General features: G+C 34.8%; 1 protein-coding gene and 1 long non-coding RNA gene across 2 annotated transcripts; one reads left to right on the top strand and one right to left on the bottom strand.

Moving 5' to 3' along the window:
- Window positions 1-7: 7 nt before the first annotated feature.
- LOC113755107 (cytochrome P450 86B1-like) lies at window positions 8-1,022 on the bottom strand (the record flags this gene model as incomplete). The annotated part of the gene is made up of 1 exon (XM_027299177.1): window positions 8-1,022. A coding segment is annotated over exon 1 (1,002 nt), but the record flags the coding sequence as incomplete, so codon positions are not given.
- A 2,416-nt stretch (window positions 1,023-3,438) lies between these two features.
- On the top strand, window positions 3,439-5,873 carry LOC113755106. The gene is made up of 3 exons (XR_003465573.1): window positions 3,439-3,677; window positions 5,049-5,107; window positions 5,789-5,873. It is a non-coding gene; the product is annotated as an uncharacterized LOC113755106 (long non-coding RNA).
- The last annotated feature ends 15,574 nt before the right edge of the window (window positions 5,874-21,447 follow it).

The raw sequence follows: 21,447 nt of genomic DNA on the forward strand, positions 1-21,447 counted from the left end.
ATCTCATAAACACAGTTAAGAGGTCTGATCTTTGTTTTTCACTTTCTGTTGGTAAAGAAAGTTCTTTCTTCCTAGTCTGAATCACTTCTTCTGCGAACTTGTCAACCTCCCTGATTGAATCAGTCAGTTTCTTCTCTGTCCCAATGTTCAGAGATCTCATAGCCCTCCAAGTTAGTGTTGGAGTGACGAATCGAAACAAGGTTGCTTCGGTTGCATCCTCGAATGCCCGAGCAAATGGTATCTCGGGCAATCCAGGGCGTAAACAGCCAGGATCAACCCCGAAAGCTATCATGCAGACATTATCAAATGTTAGTCTAAGTAGAATATCCTGTAAATCAACAGGCACAGATTTTTTAACCGACTCCTCCAAGACCGGTAAGAGCCTAGAATGAACCAGCTCCAGCAATGATTCAGTGGTCATGCTTCGGAACTTGGTGGAATGGAACTCCAGGCTTGCAGTCTTCCTTTGTCGTTGCCAGATTTCATCATCTGCGCTGAATATGCCATCTCCAAGGAGATCTCTGACAGTGTTCCGAAAGTATTCCCCTTTAGGAAAATTTGAGAACTTAGTCTTGAGCAGATACTCAAGATTACGAGGATCAGATGTTACAACACAGTTAAGGTTTGTACCCCAAGGACCTGTGAATATGAAAGTGCCGTTTTGCCGGCATAAAACACCTGAAATCCACTCGTACATGTCTCCTTGAAGACCAAGGATCAAAGAAGGTAACATTCCCACGAAGGGCCAGTTTGGCAACCCTTGCCTCTTCTTTTGCCTCAGAGAATGTATAACTATGAAAACAAAAACAGCAAGTAAAAGCTCGAGCATTTGAACCTCTGCAGGCATGAAGAAAAACAGTCCTCCTGAAAGAAATTTTCTGGCAAAATTGCCAGCAACAAAGGAAGAAGAATAGGTGGAATTCATGCTGTTTAGATTGAAATTCATGATTTTGGGATGACAAAAAATGCAGTTGTGCAAAAAACTGTGATAAGTTGGTTGGCAAGTCATGAGTTATATTGTGTGATTTTTGGCCTTCTTATCCCTTGCATTTCTTGCCGTGCATGAGTTACCACAGCAGATTGATTTGGTGAGCTGAAGTGTAAGTTTAGGCAACTTTTTGCATGACTGACTAAAGGAATATGGCACTTTCTTGGAAGAGGGTTTTTGTGTGGTTTTATCCCTATTGGATACAAGCCTTGGACTTGGCTTTACTTCTTCACACAGTAAATTGAAATATGTGAATTTTCCTTCCAATACGGGTTTGCAAGAGGCTTGAAAGTAGTTGGTGACAGTTAACCTAACAGTAGACCACCAATTTCTACAGTCTTCCACACGTTTGCTGGTGCTTGCTTATTTGTTGCTTAGCTACATATTATTCGTAATTTGGTATTTACAAGTTTAATAATATCATATTAAAACAAGATATATATTTAATTAATCTTTATCTACGGTAATCAATAAGATAATGGTGTACTGGATCTCTTATATTTTGTCTATGGTTAACACGTTTTGATGTGATATAAATTAAACAAACAGTTGGCTGACGTAAATGGTAGTTTAGACTGCTACAGACGTCTGCTCCAGGGCTGGTAGAATTTGGGTAAACCAACAAATATTCATTCCATTATTCCTCTGCATCTAGATTGTGATAGGGATGGTGCCGGAGGTTCCTTGTAGGTGCTGAGATGACTATGAACAACTTATGTAAGTAATATTAGGTGACTAAAGCCCTGTTTAATAACTCATTTAGTACTTAAATTTAATAAGTTCAAACTTTAATATGTTCAGACGTGCTTGATAATAAAATATAGAATATTTTAATTAATAAAGTGGCTTTAAATTATTTAGGCAAAACTTAATCAAAATAATAAGTAATAAACTGTTTACTTATCACTTAATACAGAATACCCTCAAATATTAAGATTTTAGTATTTAACAATTTAATAACTTAATAAATTCAGATTTCAGATTTTAAACTTTAATTTTATCAAACGTACCTAAGTGAAAAGTTTATTGTTTATATTTTTTTTCTTTTTCTTTTGACATGAGTACTATTAAGCCACATTATGGGGGTATCAACATTCATATATCAGTACATCTAATTAATTAAGAACGAGCCCTCGTATTGCGTTACCTCTTTTGCCATTTTTTGTAGTGCCAACTTTGCTTCTCATAATTTAGCACAAACACATGCTACTTGCAAAATTAACCATCTCATCCAAGACTAAATCCAACCTTCTCATCCAAGGTTATAAAAGTCTAAATCCAAAAAAAAAAAAGTTTTCAAAATTGATAGATTTCTTTTGATAATTAACTATCAAAATGACTCGTCACACTTTTTAACATGTGACCTTAATGCACACAATATAATCCTTTAAAAAAAAATAACAGTATATTGGTAGCTGCTGCGGATAAATTTTAGGCATAAGATTTCCTGAATATTTTAGGGGCCATGGCTTCTTTAGAAATACTGCATGCTCTTGAGTCTTCTTTACAATTTAATGGAACAGTTATTTACACTTTCCCCCTCTAAAGGCGGGAGGTAGTGAACCTCCAACCTAAAACTATTTACTTTGGCAAGGGTGTTTTACTTAAACGCCAAAATTGCTCTCAATCAATCAACTTTATATATTTTCGTTAATTTTCCTATGATCCATTATGTGAGAACTCGAGAAAAATTATATGTATGCTATGAATTTCTTTTATTTTAATTACTTTGATATTAGAAATATTATATATAACGAATAAATGGTTAAATTAAATGCCTAATTGAATTTATATAAAAATTGAGAATTTAGAAATATCCTAGAATGGTGTAAAAAAAAATTATATGAATCAAATAAACATATGATATGCATATTGTAATTTGAGCCATTTGAATATATTATATAGTTGAATAAGTTACATGACTAATTAATTTTTCTTAAAGTCAAATGTGTGAAAATCTACTAGATCGATATAAGCAAAATTTTTCAAGGTATATACAAATTAGAACAAACGAAATTTTGAGTCAATGTGTGAGACAATAAAATTTCGGACTCATGGCAAACAAATGAACTAAAATTAAAAGACCAAACCAATCTTGGAACCTAAGTAAGTAACCATGCAGTCAAACAAAATAAACTATCAGCAATTTTTACAATAGGAGCCGAGGGAGGAAAAAAAAACAATTGGAGAATTTGGAACCGAATAGAAGTAAAACAATCTTCAAGAAATTTGAGCGGTGGCCTGAGTGAGCTGCTTAGTTGGTAGCACCGACTGGAACATTGACCACCGAATGAATTGTTTTCCTTTTGATCCTTAAGTCTTCTAAGCAGAAAGCTACGTGAATATAAGAGGAGAAAGTAGCTGCCAATGGTTAGCCAAATCCAAGCGGTGACCGAGTGGAGGAAAAAGAGAAACCAACTACAGAACTTGGGCGGTGGCAGAGAGCAAGACAAAATCTGTAGCACCTCTCCTTACCAAGCTAGCATCGAGAGAAAACAGAGAGAGTGAGAAAAGAGAGCGAAACTGAGGAAGTGAGAGCAGGGGCTTGGTTGGTTTCTTCACCAATTAACCCAGGCACAAGAAGAAATATCGCAAGGAAAGTAAGGGAGGCTGGAGCTAACACTCGAGGGAACAAAAGTTGGGAAGAGAAACTGATTACGTCTGCAATTCCTAACACTTAAGGCCAGAGGTAAGTTTTTGTGAATAATGCTTATGTACTGAATAGAACTGAGCATATGTTAAGCTGTAATATGTCATAAAGCCTCTTAACTTCATCAAGCAAGACCAAAATGAGTATAAACTAAGGTGAACATAACAAGACAAGTGCATTCGGCTGATTGCAGGTTGGTTGGCCGAGGGAATTAAGCAGGATATGTAACCTGTTGTTGCTAATTCTGAAACTCATACTAATGAATACATGGAAGACATGTTAGTTCTTAACCTTAACAGGGAGGTGCATTGGAAGTCAGAAACTTCAGGCAGCTCAACTAAATTAGACAAAAGGGAAGCTGCTACAATCTGTTATGATACTAAAGAGAAGGAACTTAGCTTTTGGAGCAGCTTTTCTTCCAATTTCTGTGTTCTATGAACTTCCACAGGTGGAACTAGGGTTGCCCTGTGGTTCAGTAACTACATTTGGCATTGTGAGTAGAGTTAAATTGGAGCAACTAAGGAGGGAGCTGTGAATTAAAATGCTGAAGTACATAATGGCTGAGGGGAAAGGAGTCTTGATCAGCTTCTCCTTTGAGTTTAGTGCAGAAATTTTCTACGATCTGACTAACGCTATCCTATAGCTTAATAAACACGATTTGTTTATCTAGTTGGAGCATGAAATTGAAAGGAAGGATTTGAGGGAAACAATGAATGCTGGACCTGTACATTGCTAGGAAGTTGCATTTGGTTAAAACAGAACTTATTGTTGTCTTGTTGAATTTATGTGTTAATAGTACATGTTATTTGATTCAACTTCAGCAGGGACGAAAGAAATACTAAGTGATCAATATTTTAACCAAGTAAAAGATGAAATGTTGATGAAAACTAAGAAGTATATTGCTAGAACGTGAGTTGACAGCTGATATAGTAATAAAGTAAAGTTCTATAATGTTTTGGAAACTTTAAGGCAATTTATTATAATTAAATATATAAGATGGTTGCTAATCACTTAATCTTGTCTTCAAGAACATTTTAAAGACCCTAGAACCTAAGGGGGGTTGGTATCGCGAAACAAAACTTAATTTACAAACAACTTAGAGTTTAGTTGAGTTAAAAGGGAATAAATGGAGTGTCTATAAGCCATAATTGATGAATATTGAATTGAGAAAGATATATTCCTGATTTAAATATTATACGAAGATACAAACCTGGGAAAAATGTATAATTCTTGGTTTGACATGATAAAATTAATAAATTTTGAAATAAAATGTAAAATAAATATAAAATATGTTATATTTTGTATTTTAAAGCCAAAACTTGACTTTAATAGTTTAAATGATAAGGTAATAAATGATAAGTGGTCATCTATGAATTGTATATTCACTTTAGAGTTATAAACTTGTCCCAGGGAGTAGCTGTGAGCCCGGAATCGAACCCGAAGCTCGAGAGCAATTTATTGGGGTTTTGGTGAGTGTTTCTGAATTTATGTGTTTAACCGTTTATGTTTACTTAAGTGAAATTATGTGATAAATGTGCTTATTATGAAATATTGCTCAGTGATTCATTGTAAAATGTATCTCAATTGTCCCTCGCCTTCTAAGTTGAGGGTGTACTTTATCACACTCGGCTTAGTTGAGTTTGAAGGTTATTGACCAAATGTTACTGTAAGTGTGCATGAATGTAAGCCGTATGTGTACTTTACCGCATCGGCTGAACTGGACCCCAAAACCCTCTGTTCAACGGACTATTCGAGCCAACAAAGGGTTTGGTCGGATAGGACGGAAGCTTTGGGTAACTGTTTCGGTATACTCAAGTATTACCCTGAAGTTGGGAGATTATTGAACTAATTACTGAATGTAAGGGATTGTTTATTGTTTTGGAGGACATAAGGAGGTGAATTGGCGGAGTGTGCAATGATATTGAAATGAATGCACAATGATATTGAAATGAGTGTCTCATGACACTGAAATGAATGTACAATGACATTGAAATGACTCTCAGGAGGAGTTCGTATCCTTTTGAAAGTGATTATACAGTGAAATGTGCATTACTTGTTTAATTTACTGGTTTAAGTGTTTATTGAATGTTATTTGTCCGGAAAACCTCACTGAACTTTAGCTCAACCTTTTAGCTTTGTTTTCCTTACAGGAGTTGAAGTTTGAAGGACAACCAAGTAGAGTTAAAGTGTTTTGGGAGGTCTAATGTTATATATTGATGTTAAGACCTGCATTTTGTATCTCTTAATAGATAGATTTATATTTTACACTAGTTGGTGATGTACTTAAGAATGAGCATTTGGATGATTTACTTTTGTAATTTGTAGTGGACAAAGTTTTTGTCTTACTAAGAAGTATTAAGAATGGATGTTTGGATGATTATTGAGAAATGTTATCTCTGAAGTTAATGTGAGTGAGTGTGTGACGCCCCTACTTCTCCCTAGGGCGAACCCAAGGGTATCCGCGAAACGTCTGCCCAACTCTCGCCGGGACTCAATACGAATCCAATTCAATCTTAAGGATAAACAACCAAAGAATAATAGTCGAAGTAAAGAAAAGTTGTTTCCTTAAGTCAACATTCAAATCTTACATCATAGTTATCAAAAGTACATCATTCCCCCAAAATACAACCACTAGAAGTCGACTAATCAATTACATCCCAAAATACTAATCAAAAGTAGTCAGACCGGATTCTCCAAAATTCTTTCCATTCCAAACTCCTGTTAAGGAAAACAAAACTAATGGGATGAGCTGACGCTCAGTGAGGCCAAGAAAACATGCAAACACATAGTTCAAGTAACAATGGCATTTGTACGAGAAATAAAACAAGGAAGTTCAAATAACTCATAAATAACATTAACACACTTAATAAGGATACATGAGCTCTCAGGAGCTAGATTCCACTTGCTTCGCCAAGGCTCGATCAAATACCTCCATGGGATGACACTCCGTCAAAACCGAGTAGGTATTAAGTCCGTAGAACTCCACTTACTCTACATTCCCGTTCACCGTTACACTCCCTGCTCCGGGCCCACACTTCTTTTATAAAAGACACTATTCCACGAGTATGCCAAGCGAGATCTCTTAATAGATCAAGATTTTGATTATCTCATGGTTCACCGATCTTCTCGACCAAGCCCATGCTGGCTCGAGTCGCAAAGTCGGCCAATTGAGATTTGGGCGTCCCCCGATTTCTATTATGAGTCGATGAGATTCACTCCAATCGACAAATACAATTATAAGCCGATGAGATTCACTCCAATCGGCAAATACAACCACAATTATAATTTCAACTATGAGCAATTCAATTATATAATCAATTAAAAGAGAACGAGTGCGATAAAGTATACACTCGACTCGACAATTGCAAATCACTTAATCTATAAGAAGCAATTCACATAATTGGCAACTATTCATGCACTTGACACTCACTAATTCAAAACTAATGAGTAAGTACAAAATAAGATCTTTAGTGGTCAGCTCCGAGATTCTCTTTAAGATCCTCTTGAGTGTCTGAAGAAATAACAATTATCTATCACTCACAAATACTTACAAACCCCTTGCCAAACAAGGAAGAATGTACACTTGCGTAATACAAAGACAATGTCTTAAAAGAGCTTTAATATCTCGAAAATGGAGATTCAAAAGTGAGGATTTAAAGTCATAATAGAAACTTGCATCTTCCAGGAAAATGAGTTTAAAACGGATGATCGATATCGAAAGACTATGAAAAGTTCTCAAAAACTCATTTCCCAAGAAATCATGAATTTTCAGCTTTGCGCGATAAATTTGGTAAAATCAGATCTTGAATTTGATAAGTCCAAAAATGGAAAACTTTATACCGTTGGAAACTAGATTCAAAGTACTAAAAGTTCCTAGAAGACATTTTTCCAAGATTCCAAACAGAAAAAATTCATTTTTCAGCTCAAAGTTGCTGATTGAAGAAGGTAAGACAGAACCAGTCTTGGTTTTCGGCGATATTTGGAAATTCGGAAAAATTCACAGAAAGGGAATCAGCCCTTGAAATTCGTAACAAAATAAGAGTTCCAAACAAGGTTTCAAACACAAAAAGTGGAACTAAATTCGGAGTTTTGAGCAACAAGATGTAACAGTTTGAAGTTGGTTGATTTTTGTAATCTGATTAGTGAATTTCCAGATTTGAAGAGCAATCTTTGGGGCATTATTTGAGAAATGAAATGGTATTGACCAAATAGGGACTACTTCTCTATAAAAATTCAGGTAAAAAATTACATGGGAAGGCAGTTAACGAAATGACCAAAATTTGGGAAAATTTCAAAGCTAATCTGCCAACCGTAGTTCTCTTCCTTTCTCAAACGTTTTGTCCAACACAATCAGCTCCAATTCGCCCCAATTTTGAAACCAAAGTTCCAGAAACATTTAATAAGCAATTGATGGTTAAATGACACTCAAAGTTTCGAAATATAACATCCCAAAACAGATTTGACCATTCGGTCAACAAGGAAGGAAAAGTTTCCGGTTTCCAGCTTTGTTGCGTTTTCGAAATCAAGCCATATCTAACTCTATACAAACTCAAATTGAGAATGGTTGGTGGTGTTGGAAACTAAGTTCAAAATGCCACAATTCATCAGAAGACATTGTTTTGAAAATCTTTTCACAAATGGGATAAAATCAAACCACAAAATGCAGCTTCCAGTTTCATTCGTACAAACAGTCAAACATAACAGCCAACTTTGCCGACTCACTGCGGTTCACTCAAAATGAACCAGCAGGGGATCTTTATACCATTGGAAAGCTATGAATGTATAGTTTTGAATGCCACAAATGGCACTCAATTTAGACTTTTGTACAAAAAGTTATGTTTGGATAAAGGAGCACTGTCCGAGTACCCCTGCTATACGATTTCCAGATTTGAATCTTGCCAAAGCTCAAGTTTTATGCAACCAAATGAAACGATTTTTTGACATGCAATATGCATTTTTCTTTTGAATTTTGGTGCTGATGCTTGCGCAGGTCATGTGTTTAATACATTTTCAGATTTACCACTATTGGTCAGGGGGGCTATTAGATTAGATCGATTGGGACTTCCTACGTTTCGTACATGGTGTCTGGCATGAATGGGAATAAGAAGCAAAAAAGACCAATGCAGGTGAAAGTGACAAGATTAACCGCTGAGCTTCAAGGATCAACATTCAGATTCACTGGAAGACATCCTAATATGGACAACGGAAGATTTAATCTTAGTATCAGATTTTCAGTGCTTAATCCTTCGCTATATTGTATATTTATTGTCAAATTGTGGTTTGATGGCAGGGAGTTTCGTCCTTTTATAAGGGGAAACTCTGCCGAAATTTTTATAAAATAATAAAATTTTATGAAAAAAAAAAAAGGTCATATCCAAAAAAAAAAAAAAAGCAACTAGTACTATCAAAACTTTACCATCTTTTCTCTTTTATACTTGGCATGTAAATCTTGACTTTTATCTTTTATTAAGTATTCATATTTATTATGTAAGGCTTGATTTCTATCAAGTATTCATATTCTCTAATAATTAGATGAAAAAAAGTTTAAATTATATTACGTTGTATATCCCATGAATTGAAGGGAAAGTAAGCCTTTTTTTTTGAGATTATTTTCATTTTAAACTATTATTTACTTTGACTTAAATTACATTGTGCTTAAAAAAAGAACCTTTTGAGTAAAATTTTAAAATAAAAACTATAAGAGCATGTAGAATTAATATACGAGAAATTATTAAAGCCAAGACCAATTTAGTAAATCATGAAAATAATTGATAAACGAGAGAGAGAGAGAGAGAGAGAGAGAGAGAGAAGAATGTGAGTAACTGAGTAGGAAAAACTTTTATTGGAGAGAGAAGAAGAGAAGTAATTAGTGTTTAATGATCTAAAAAAAATGAAGAAAAATATATGGAGTTGACTGATTAAGGATAATTTTGGCATTTGAGAAAAATTTGCTCTGAAAATATCGCCAACCATTTACTTTGCCCTTGGGTATAACTCAATGATGCTATTTTTGTGACTCCATTAGATGGAATTAGCAAACAAACAAATAATACTTGGAAAGTGTATGCAGTTTTAAGAGTACCCTTTGAATGCTACAATTCTAGAAAAAGTTTGGGAAAAACAAAATTTGCATGAAAATCCATATTTTAATCAAATTTATGAAAAAAGTCCCAAGACATGGCTGCCGAGTATAGTGGATTTGCCGTGAAATCCAGCCCTTTACAAAGTTTAGCTCCATGTCATATTTAATCACATTTAAACAATGGCTACGTCATTTTTTCTATTTTGATAATAACATTATCATTTTCTAAGTCTGCACAAATGATAGAAATTATAAGTGTAGAAACTACATCAAACATACACATGCAAACAAGAGAATAGAAATTTTAAAAGTTAATAAAAATCACTCTGGGGAGCTCCCAAAATACCAAGAAATAAAACATTTATAGCCTCGAGAACGTCTATGGATGCTTCTAGTTATCTGACTTTACCTTCCGAATCTATTAATTGATTGTTTCAAGCCTCGATGTCAAGGTAAGTTTTGATGAAACAGTTTTAAAAAATCTCAAATTTGAAAGCCAAATATATATATATATATCAGATCTAATAAAAAAATTAGAAAACTAGAAAACTTTCATTAAGAATCCTTCAGAGATGACAAAATTGTCATTAGAAAATCTTACAAGAGGAGAAAACTCTTGCCATAAACTTTTAGAAGAGAAAAAACTCTCGTTAGAATTTTTAGGAGATACATTATAACAAACACAAAAACAAAAACAAAAAAAAAGAGAAAGGAAAAAGAGACATAGGTAGTGGGAGACTGAGAAAGACCCCCTAGGAATCAAGATGTTCTATTTGTCGAGGGAAAGGAAAATTAGAAAGGAGGAGGACAATTCAAGTTTAGAGAAAGAGATTGCAATGCCAATCACGTCATTTGGGAAGTGATTATAGCATCAATTAACGATGAATCCACAAGAATACTGCGAATTAAAATTTCAAATCTTTGAAAGTTTTTCTCTAATAGGTCTAAATAATTTGACCTTAAACTTATAATTGAATTACCCAAAATTACTTACAGCAGCATGAGCAATTTAAATAAACATTAAATTAAGATTGAAAACAAGTAAGCCAAATCAGTATTTCATTGTCAACGGTGTTTTAAAAGACAAAGGCATTGGATAGAGTGTTCCATATTCATTTAGATAAGAGATGAAAGACCTGAGATTTTTTTATTGTTTAAAAATCTAAAAATTTTTAAAACATATTGGAATACAATAAAAATTACAATAAAAATATGAAGAATACTAACAAATACAAAAATAAGAAAAGTTATGGAATTTTCTTACATTATCTTCACATGCAAATTGCAGCTCTTTTAAGATATGAGGAACATGACCAAGATGATTATTAGCATACAAGTTACAGTCCCTTTCTCTTTTTGGTGGGTAGCATAACCTCTATTTTTTTATTTTATTTTATTTTTTTGTATGGATGAAGAATCTCCCACCATTCAATTGATTTGACTAGAAACTCTACTAACAATGAATTTACGTAGTAAAAGAAAAAGGCAAATAAAAATTTAAAATATCAAAGTGAAGCTTAAAACTGAAAACACATTCTTAAGAGCAAAAAAACTCATCCAAACGCCTATGTTTTTGCAACATGAATGCCCAATAGCATGGGGTGAGCAGCCAACAACACTTACCTTAGGTCAATAGCCTGTGGCATTTTAGGAACTCGCCCCAAGCTTGCCTCGAACAAGCCTTTTAAAACGTTATCCGCCAAAGCTGAAAATAATGCGTCCTGTGGTGATGATTTTTCACAATAGGGAGAATTATAGTTTTAGCCCCTAATATTTGACCAGTGTGCTATATTAGTTCCTAATATTCTGGCCAAAACTAATTTGATGCTTGCCAAAAGTTTTGATATTAGGCACATTTAGGACATTTGGTGAACATTCAATAATGACTAACAGTCAAATTCAAATTACATTTAGTTAGACACTTTGGCTTTCTATTAGTGTTATCTAATGTTTACAATTTTAATAATTATAGTCGCTTAAGTTTTAAACAATGATATAGAGGGATTTAGGACAAAATGAGATGTGACTTACAATGAAAATATGTTAAATGGGCAATAGAAATTCTAATTAAACTTTTTTTCTTTTTATTTTCTGTTTTATTTATTCATGCTACTGATTTGCGTTGTTGATCTCAAATTTGATACAATATACACAATTATTATTTTACACTATTAATAATTAGCTAATAATATATTTTAATTTTTTTCTCTTAATATAATAATTATACAGATTACCTAACTATCCCTTAAACTATAACGTATATATACTACAAGTAAATTATGTTGATCAATAGGCTATCAACTGAGTTTAAAATAAAATTAGTTTTTGTAAAATTGTTTGAATTATTCAATACTTATCAAGGTACATGAATATTAAAATACATACTTAAGACTTTGGTATTGGAACATTGGATTTTAATAGGTAGCAAAGGCAACACAAAAAAAGAATTTTTTTTATAAAAAAATTCCTGAAACCAATTTATATTGGTATTTACCTTCACTAGTTTTTCAATTACAATTCCTAAGAAATAATTTAAGGCGTATGTGCATAACTCATGAAAGCCTTTGTGTAGTAGAGTAGTAGTAATTATAATAAATTTTTATATCAATAATAGAATTCTCTTTTTCTTTTTCATTATATATATATGTATATATCATCATTTGATTGTAACTTATTCAACAAAGAAATATTCTTTAAGTAAAACGATGATATTGTGCTGACATAAAAGTGTTTTCATGAAATTTTATAGGAATTTAGGAACATATTTATTATATATTTAATTCAATTCACATTTCAATTTATCTTCAAACCCCTAACTATAACTTCTTGAAACTTAAGGGATGATATTGATCGGCACTTCAGATGTTAGGGACTAAAAAAAAAGTCAAAATTTTTGACTAACACAAATTTGATTAATCATTAGTTATTATGATTTTTCATCAATTGTCCTAAATTTGTTTTGAATAAGAAATTTTGCAGGCCATATTTATTTTGGCTAAAACATTAGCGATTAGTTTGGCACAATAAGCCAAACATTGGGGGACCAAAATTACAATTCTTCTTTTTACAAAACTCAACCAACTTATACATGAACTATAGGTTCTTAAGTTTAAATCTTGAATTTTTAGGTGTTAAATCCAAATTTTTTACATCAAAACAATACTTGAAATTTAGAGTGTGGTAGTATGCTCAATTGAACCTGAAAATTTTGAGGAAAGTTTTCAATTTTCCTCTTGCTCTTTGCTTTTTGTCAATGATCTTATTCTCTTATAAACAACAAGAAGGGTATGACAGATGATAGTGCAACAAGCATCTCGTTCATTAATTGGATCCAATTGGGCAAAGTGAAAGCATCCACTTTCAGGACGTTTCTGTAATTAATCATTCATAGACCAACACAAAATTTTAATCCTTGTTTTGGGTAGTGTTGTTAGACCCGGGCTGGACTGGCTGGTTCGACCATGAACCGGCCTTCTTCTCGAACTAGTTTGTCGCACAAAACCGTTTTGATAAAAAACTAGTCAAAACCATAAAAAATTGGTTAAACCAGTGATTCGATTGGACTAGTTGGGCCGATTTTTAAAATTTTCTTTCTTGTGTTTTCTTAACATAATTTGAGTTACCTAATTGTAAAACTTTCATTTATTAATAGGAGTATTAAAACACCACCCACTTAGTGTAAATACCAAAATCACTCACTTTTCTGAATAATCTCTAAATCAAGATGTTTCATCCCTATCATCTTATCAATTTAGCATTAGTCATTCCAATTTGCATTAATTTAGTTTTTCAAGTAGTTTTGAAAAATGAACATATTTTAGTCATGAATTTACACTTATATATATAATTATTAGGTGTATATTTGATTACAAGTCTAATATTTTTGAAACATATTGTATGATTGGTCGAATGTAACCAAGAACTTAATTTCAATATTTTTGAAACTTATAAAAATACAAATAATTATGACATCATGCTGATGTCAGGGGATTTTTGAGAATGATTCGACTGATCTGACCAATTGACCCCTGACCCAATAGTTTAGCTGAGTCGCTATCTAGTCCAAGTTTAACAACATTGATTTTAGGATGTTCCCTAGTGATGAGTTCAACATCGATAGGCTATACGAGTGTTGGTTTTGACATAGGGTTGAAATCAAGGCTTTAACATAGGGTTTTGGATCCGTACGCTAGGATGCCCTAGTAGCTAGTGGTCTGGACAGCTCTTCATGTTTTGATTTAAAGGAGGATTTCAAATTTTGTAAGAGGGAAAGGGGAATGGAAAAGGTTGAGAGTTGAATCAGCAATGTCAAAATCACCTAGTTAATATCCCATGGGGTAAAGTTGAATCTTGGAGAATAAGCAATGCCTTGTTATAAAAAGTAAACACTAACACCTTTTCTTTTTTCACAAGTAACCCAAAATGCTATGATCAATGTAGACGAATGATATTTCAACAACATGATAGTAACAATTATAGATGTCAATGCTAACATCAATGTAGACGAATGATATTTCAACAACACGATAGTAACAACTATAGATGTCAATGCTAACTCATTTGAATATACCCACTCAATTCTACCTATCATATAGAACAAAATGTGTTTGAGTATGTAATACATTCAATTGGGTCTAAATGGATAACTCAATTGACACATTTAATCGGTGAATATTAATTAGATAGATTTGGACCACCAATTTACATTCATTTAAAATTAATTAAAAATTGAAATTCAACTATTAGTTGGTGTTAAAATGAAGAAATTTGGATTTCGCCCCATTCCAATAACTAACTTCCATAGTTTTCTAGATTTAATTAGTGTAATTTTCCTTCCTTGTTTTCCCTTCTCTTTCTTCCTTCCTTCTTCAAAAACTCAATTAGACTCTTTAAGTGTTGTTTTAGTTGATTTTGCATGCTAATACCTAATCCATTTTCAACTCTTGTGTTATGACATTATTGGTTTTTATCTTTTCCCTTTTGTTTGTATAAAAAGATTTGTTTACTAACTTGATATGTCTTTAATTTTTTTATCACAATCAATTTTGTGACTTGTTATTAAATAATGTAAGCAACAAAAAAAATGTAAATTAAACATCTAAGAATGGTCCAAACATATGTATTTTGGCAATCCGAAACCTTTGAAGACCGCACAAATTTATGCTCATTTTGACCTACTTATTGAATGAGTACAGATGAATTAATAACGTATCAGTACCTTTCCAAAGCAACAAACGAATAAAAAGACTAGGGGGTATAATAGAATCGGATCAGGAGCCTTTACAATTGTTAATGACGTTTATACCATACGTATAGAAACTAGTGCGACACATATAATACTAAACTAATAAATGTTGGTTCTGGGTTAAAATAATCATATGAGTAACAACAACTTCTCCAATTAAATTCAACAAGAAAATTGATAAAAATGCAGCATTAAAGTACGTTTGGCATGAGTTGAGACGCGGATTAAATCACTCTTTTTAAAACAATTCGCATCCCTACGTAGTGTAATCTGGTAAACTAAGTCTCAATACGCCGTCTTCAGGATACAATAACCCAATCTTTTCTCACTGTGATTTACTCTAATCTATGCTATTGGAGTGAGCCAAAACCCTTACATAATACCATTCTTTGCTCCATATAATAAATTCCTATAATATGTATCTCTAATGTGTTATATATTTATAGTAACAGAAAAATGGTAAAAGAATTCTTTCATGGAATTAGAAAGATAGTAAAACCAATGAATCAAGGACTCTATTATCAGATATTTGTAATTTTTATTCAAATACCTCAACAATCCTCCACTTATTTTAATAAAATATAATATAGTATCAAATACTCAATGCTTAATAGGGCAAAGATTAAAAGCTCATGTATAACGAGGGTGGCAATGCCTTTAAACCTTCACTTAATGCTCAACAATTCCTATACTAGAGTCAAAGTGGATTTAGCTTTTAAACGATTATTACTTGAGAGCACGTGAAATCATATTACACACATGCATCTTTCAGTATTCTAAAACAAGTTTTATAAGCCAGCACATTTATGGTCTTGTGCTTTATCCTAATTTTCATGAGTGCTCTAGAGAATCAACCCAAATTCTCATAGAAAGTGGCCCACTTTGACACTCAAATAGGTGAGTCTATCATGGATGCTCCCATGACTTAGACATCCCACCCATAAGAGCTATAGAACTCATTAAGGGAATTAAAAATCTCAACCTTACTTATTGTCATAGGGTCACGAATGCACTTATTGTGACGCCCCCACTTCTCTCTAAGGCGAACCAAAGGGTATCCGCGGGACGCCTGCCCAACTCTCGCCAGGACTCGGTACAAATCCCATTCATGCTTAACACAATACTAGCCAACACAACTAGATAAAGTAAGAAAGTGCGGAAAAACTTTCGAACTTAACAATATATAACGATTATCCTATCCTTACATCGGATTTCCAAAAGTTATAACAATACCCAAAATATACAACATCCGGAATATCTAGCCAATTACATTAGAAACCTTAAGCCAAAAATGTGACGACCCCACCTCCCCCTAGGGCGTACCCCAGGGTTTAGCGGACCGCCTGCCCAGCTCTCGCCAGGACTCACTCACGCGTAACTCGAGAAAGATATCCCGTCCATAGAGAAGAAATGAAACAACAATATCAAACTTAACATATACATTGATGTTCAAATCCAGCTACAAGGTTTATACACTCCCAAAACGTTAAAGTATTTACAACCCAAGTAAAATCAACCCTAGTCGGGTGTTAGCGCGAGTACAATAGCAAAATTCAAAAAAAACTAGACTACGCTGGTTTGTACAAGTCTCACGCCTCGCTCGTACCCTCTGTAAGAAAAACAAATGGAGTGGAATGAGCTAAAAGTCCAGTGAGATTCCAAATAGCAAGTTGACCATTATTTAAAACTACAAGTATCAACGTAGCAAAAGAACGAGCATAACAAGTTCATAAAAGTGAACAATAAACTTCAAGCAGCAAATTTCCAAATGAAAAAGTGAAAAATTCTTTTCTAAAAGAAACAATAACACTACGAATAACAATCCAAATGTAAGAATACCGATGGCTCTCAGGAGTCAAATTTCCCATTGCTTCACCAGAGTTTGATCAAGTATTAGTTGACACTCCGTCAACTTTCAAGGAAAGTAACTAGTCCAGTAGTACTTCGCTTAACTCCAATCCGTCCACCATTCAACCCCCTTACCGGGCCCAAACACCAACTAAACACTGATGGTAATACTCGAGTATACCGATTAGTCGAGGAGATAACACTCCACTCGACATCACTAACTACCCATGGTTCGTTATCTAATCGACCAATCCCTTGCCGGCTCGACTCGATTAACTAGCCAGTGGGATTTGGGTTCCCAAGATTGTCGATGAGATAACATCTCCAATGTACAGAATCAAAATAAAAGTACGGAGACGGGAATGAGAGGCACCTCCCACTCGGATTGAGTGTGGTACATACTGCCGCTCCGTACTTACAACTCAAGTACAAGTACATAAAGTCAATTGCAACAATAAATAAGTATATACCATATTAGGACAAGTGCGATAAAATACACTGTTGCCCAATCAAACAAATCACATGTCATTTACTTACATTGATCAAGTATTGAAAATAAGTGTCCAATTCAACAAGGTATTTGGAAGCACTCACCAAAATGTAGTGCTTTTCAAAAATCACGTTCAGGTCCAACTCCTTGGTTGGAGTCCAAATTAGCGATAAAATATCATTGACGAATGTAAAACTCTCTAGAGTTCGAAACATAGGAGTTTCGCTTCAAGAAAATCAAGTAAATGCAACTCGTTTAAGTAGTATTCAAGATACTTATAAAATCCCGAAAAATTTATACTCACTCGCTTAGTTTCGGTAAGGAAGCGGTTAAAACTTTAGAACTCCCATTGAAGTCGAAAGAACGAGGAAAACGTATTTCTAGTAGTCATTTCATTTTTCAAGGGTACAAGTTCGGCCAAATTCTAACTTATATACCTCGATAAAAGAAGACACAATAGCCTAGATGGTTCAAGTGGTATTCGCTCTCAAACCTTGCTCAAGTCGCAAGTATATCTACCTAGCCCTCGAGTGTAAATTTGGGCAGCACGCCCTTTGTATTTACCTATTTTTCAGCAATTTATGGCTTCATTCTTTTCCTCAATCAGTCCCAAAGTCACACACAAAATAATATCATTTCAATAGCCGTTCAATAGGCTCAACGTCATACAATTACAAAACCATGCTACAGAAATGACCGGAAATAAGGGTTAAAGAAAAACGTAAAAAGACAGGTTCGACATCTCTTAGTGTAACGGTCACAACCAAAGCTAAGCTTATCGGATTGGGGTGAAATTTATACCATTTACAAACTAAGACAGCGGGCTACAACTTTGATGAAAATCACTTAACCCAGTTCATAGTGTATCCGGGTCAAATTTTCAAATTACAGAACCAGAATCTCACCAACAGGTTAGTTAACCGCACTATGTTCAAATGACAATAAATCAGGCTACCGAAGTCCGATTGTGGCATTTTTAGAGCTATTGGACAGATAAGACATAGCACTACAACTTCTGTGTTTTGGCCAAATGCTAATTCAGTACGGATCAGGGTGAACAGACGGGGTCAGATTGGTGAAATGTCAACACTGTCCATAGAACTCTACCTATGGCAGTCAGGGATTTTTTATCTTTTCACATGCTACAGTACTCAGATTGAGTTGAAATGTTATAGACATCTATAAAACATCATTCCCTACAACTTTTATGTTTTGTGCTAAGTCTAATTCGGCCTCCATCATGGTCAAACAGAACCGGGTAAAACAGAGCAATGCAGAATCTCAATTCTGAAATTTAAGGTATTCAAGGTGTAACTTCACATTTCTAACTTAAAACCACTACTACTACCTCCTATACAAGCCTACCTACACTATATACCATCCAACCAACAAGAATTACAAGTGAACCATTCAAAACCCCTAACTCAAAATTCATCACTACAATCATCAAAATCACTTAGATTAGGTATCACCAAGTATGAATTGAAGTTACTACATAACTCAAACAAGAGTAAGGGAAAAGGAAAGGATGGTCAGCCATAATACCTCAATAAAAGGGCTTGCAAGAGTTATCCTTCACATTTCCTTATGAAATTTAGCTCCCTAAGCTTCCCAAGCTCTTAATTTGCAAGTTAATCGGTTTAGTTTTCTTGTTTTCTCACTCAATCAAGCAAAATCCAAGATGGAATTGAAGTTCTTTTCTTCATTTTCTCTCTCTCAATTTTCAGCCACCATAGCTGCAAAATGAAGAAGAATAAAGGCCAAGAAAGGTTAGGAAGTTTAGTCTTGCATTTGGTCAAAGATGGTTGGATTGCTTCCACTTGTCACCACAAGGTTTCATCTTGAATTTTTCTTCTTTTCCTTGGTTTTAGTGGTCAACAATTTCGGCCATAATGAGCTGATAAGGGGCTGATATTATGCACTAATAACAATGAGATGAAGTTAAAAAAGTGGTGATCAAGTGGTGTGTTCAATCGGTAGTGAACGATACTTGTCGGTTTAAACCGATTTTCCTTAAATCGCGTCTACTAGGGTTTTAAATTATAATTCACTAACTTATTATTGTCACTTCTAATCACACACTTAATATCATCTAAAAATCACTTTTAATCACTAAATTTGATACACACTCCGTACCGAATAGTCACACTACGAAAAGGCGTAAAAACCCTAATTTATCGTAACAATGAAAGTAAAAAGGAAACCCTTGTTTCTATGATTATTTCTAGCTATTGGGGAAGTGGATGTGTATTAAAATTATTGTAAAGTAATAAATTCCAAATTAAAGGAAATTTTAAGAAAAATATAAGAAATTTTACGAGTCGTCACACTCTCTCCCCCGTAAAGGAATTTCGTCCTCGAAATTCATGCATATATCAGTAAATAACTCATGGTATTTTTCTTGCATGTCATTCTTTAGCTCCCAAATCTCACCATTAGCCAAACATGTAGCCAGACAAGGGAAAACATGAATTGTACCTTGGTGGTCTAAAGCATATACTCTAGCTGGCACTCTGGATTTATCCCCTCCTCTTTTCGGTTGTTTAGGGTTTGATGTGTCGGCTGGTTGGGTATCACTGATCAGTGGACACTTGGTGATCTGGTGCTCAGTACTTCCACACCGTAAACACCTTCGAGCCTTTTGCCAGTAATTATCTTCTGTGTGGTTGGATTTTCCACAGTATCCACAAGATACTCGAGGGGCTGGGGTCTAACCTCCTTGCGAGGCACCTCTTGCTTGCTCCCTTCCACCTGAGGCCCCTCTTGAAGTAATTCCCTTAGGTGTCCCCGAAATTTCCTCACAACCATCTCCTCGACCCATCTTAGAGGGTGGCCTATCTGGGTCAGCTTGGTCTTGCCCCTGACTTCCATCAGGTACACCTCTCCTTTTTGCATGAAAAGCCCTTACTTGTGCCCTAGCAATTTCTATTCTCTGGGCTTTCTCCAAAACCTCCGTAAAAGTATTAATCTGAGCCGCCGCCAAGGCCTCCTGTATCTCTACATTGAGCCCTTGCACAAATCTCTGTACCCTCCTTTGCTCCGTAGCTATCAGTTCGGGAGCAAATTTCGATAGTTTCGTAAACTGCATCTCATACACGGCTACACTTAAAGTTCCCTAACGGAGCTTGATAAAATCGTCCTCTCTCTTCTCCTGGACGATAGGTGGGAGGTATTTTTCATTAAACTCCCTCACGAAGTTCAACCAGGTCCATGCAGTTCCCTCTCTCTCCCACTTAACTCTAACTATATTCCACCAAGCCCTGGTTGGACCTTCAAATTGAAATATAGCGAAATGCACCTGCCTATCCTCCGTATAGTTTAAGGCAGCGAAAATATTGATCATAGCCTCCAACCACCTCTCAGCTGCCTCAGGGTCCGGTCCTCCAAGAAACTTAGGAGGAGAAAACTTTTGGAATCTTTCCAGGGCCCTATCTTGTCCCATTTCAGGGTCCCTAGGTTGATTAATAGGGGCTTGACCCTGCTGCTCTACTAGTCGAGCAAGAATATTAGTCATCTGTTGAATCGCCGTCGCTACCTGATCCCCCCCTATGGCCTGGGGTCCAGGTTGCGGTTCAACTGTTTCACCTCTTTCCTCTCTCGGTTCCCGTACTGGTTCTTGTGCCTGTCTAGTCCCACGGCCATGGCTAGAACCGCGTTCTCGAGTAATTCCACGTCATTGACTCCGCCTACCCTCCTTACCTCTTTTGAACAATAGCTGATATAAGTATAAGAAAAATAAAGTAGTTATAAAGTTCGATAAAAGCATTTTCAAATCATAAAGTGGAAAATAATAGAACACATTGAAAATAACATACTTTCTTTCTATACATGTCATAACAATTCACATTTCTTATTGCTCAAGCACAACACTTAAGCAAAACTCGAAGAAGTATAACCAGGTATGTGCACTTGCATACTAAGGGTCCCAATTCTCCCTAATATTATCAATCTAACCCAAGTTCAGACTATTCGCATTCCCTGTACCTTGGCCTTCGCCATCCATACTCATTCTAATATTATTCGAGATATCGACTTATCATAAAGATATCACTCTTTGGTACTCAGGTACAAGAATCCAAAATAAGATAATTCACAACTCGAGCTGGCCAGTCCCCAAGAGTAAATCATGTACTTTTGAGATTCC

The sequence above is a fragment of the Coffea eugenioides genome, unplaced genomic scaffold (assembly GCF_003713205.1).
Source record: "Coffea eugenioides isolate CCC68of unplaced genomic scaffold, Ceug_1.0 ScVebR1_1201;HRSCAF=2016, whole genome shotgun sequence".
NCBI lineage: Eukaryota > Viridiplantae > Streptophyta > Magnoliopsida > Gentianales > Rubiaceae > Coffea > Coffea eugenioides.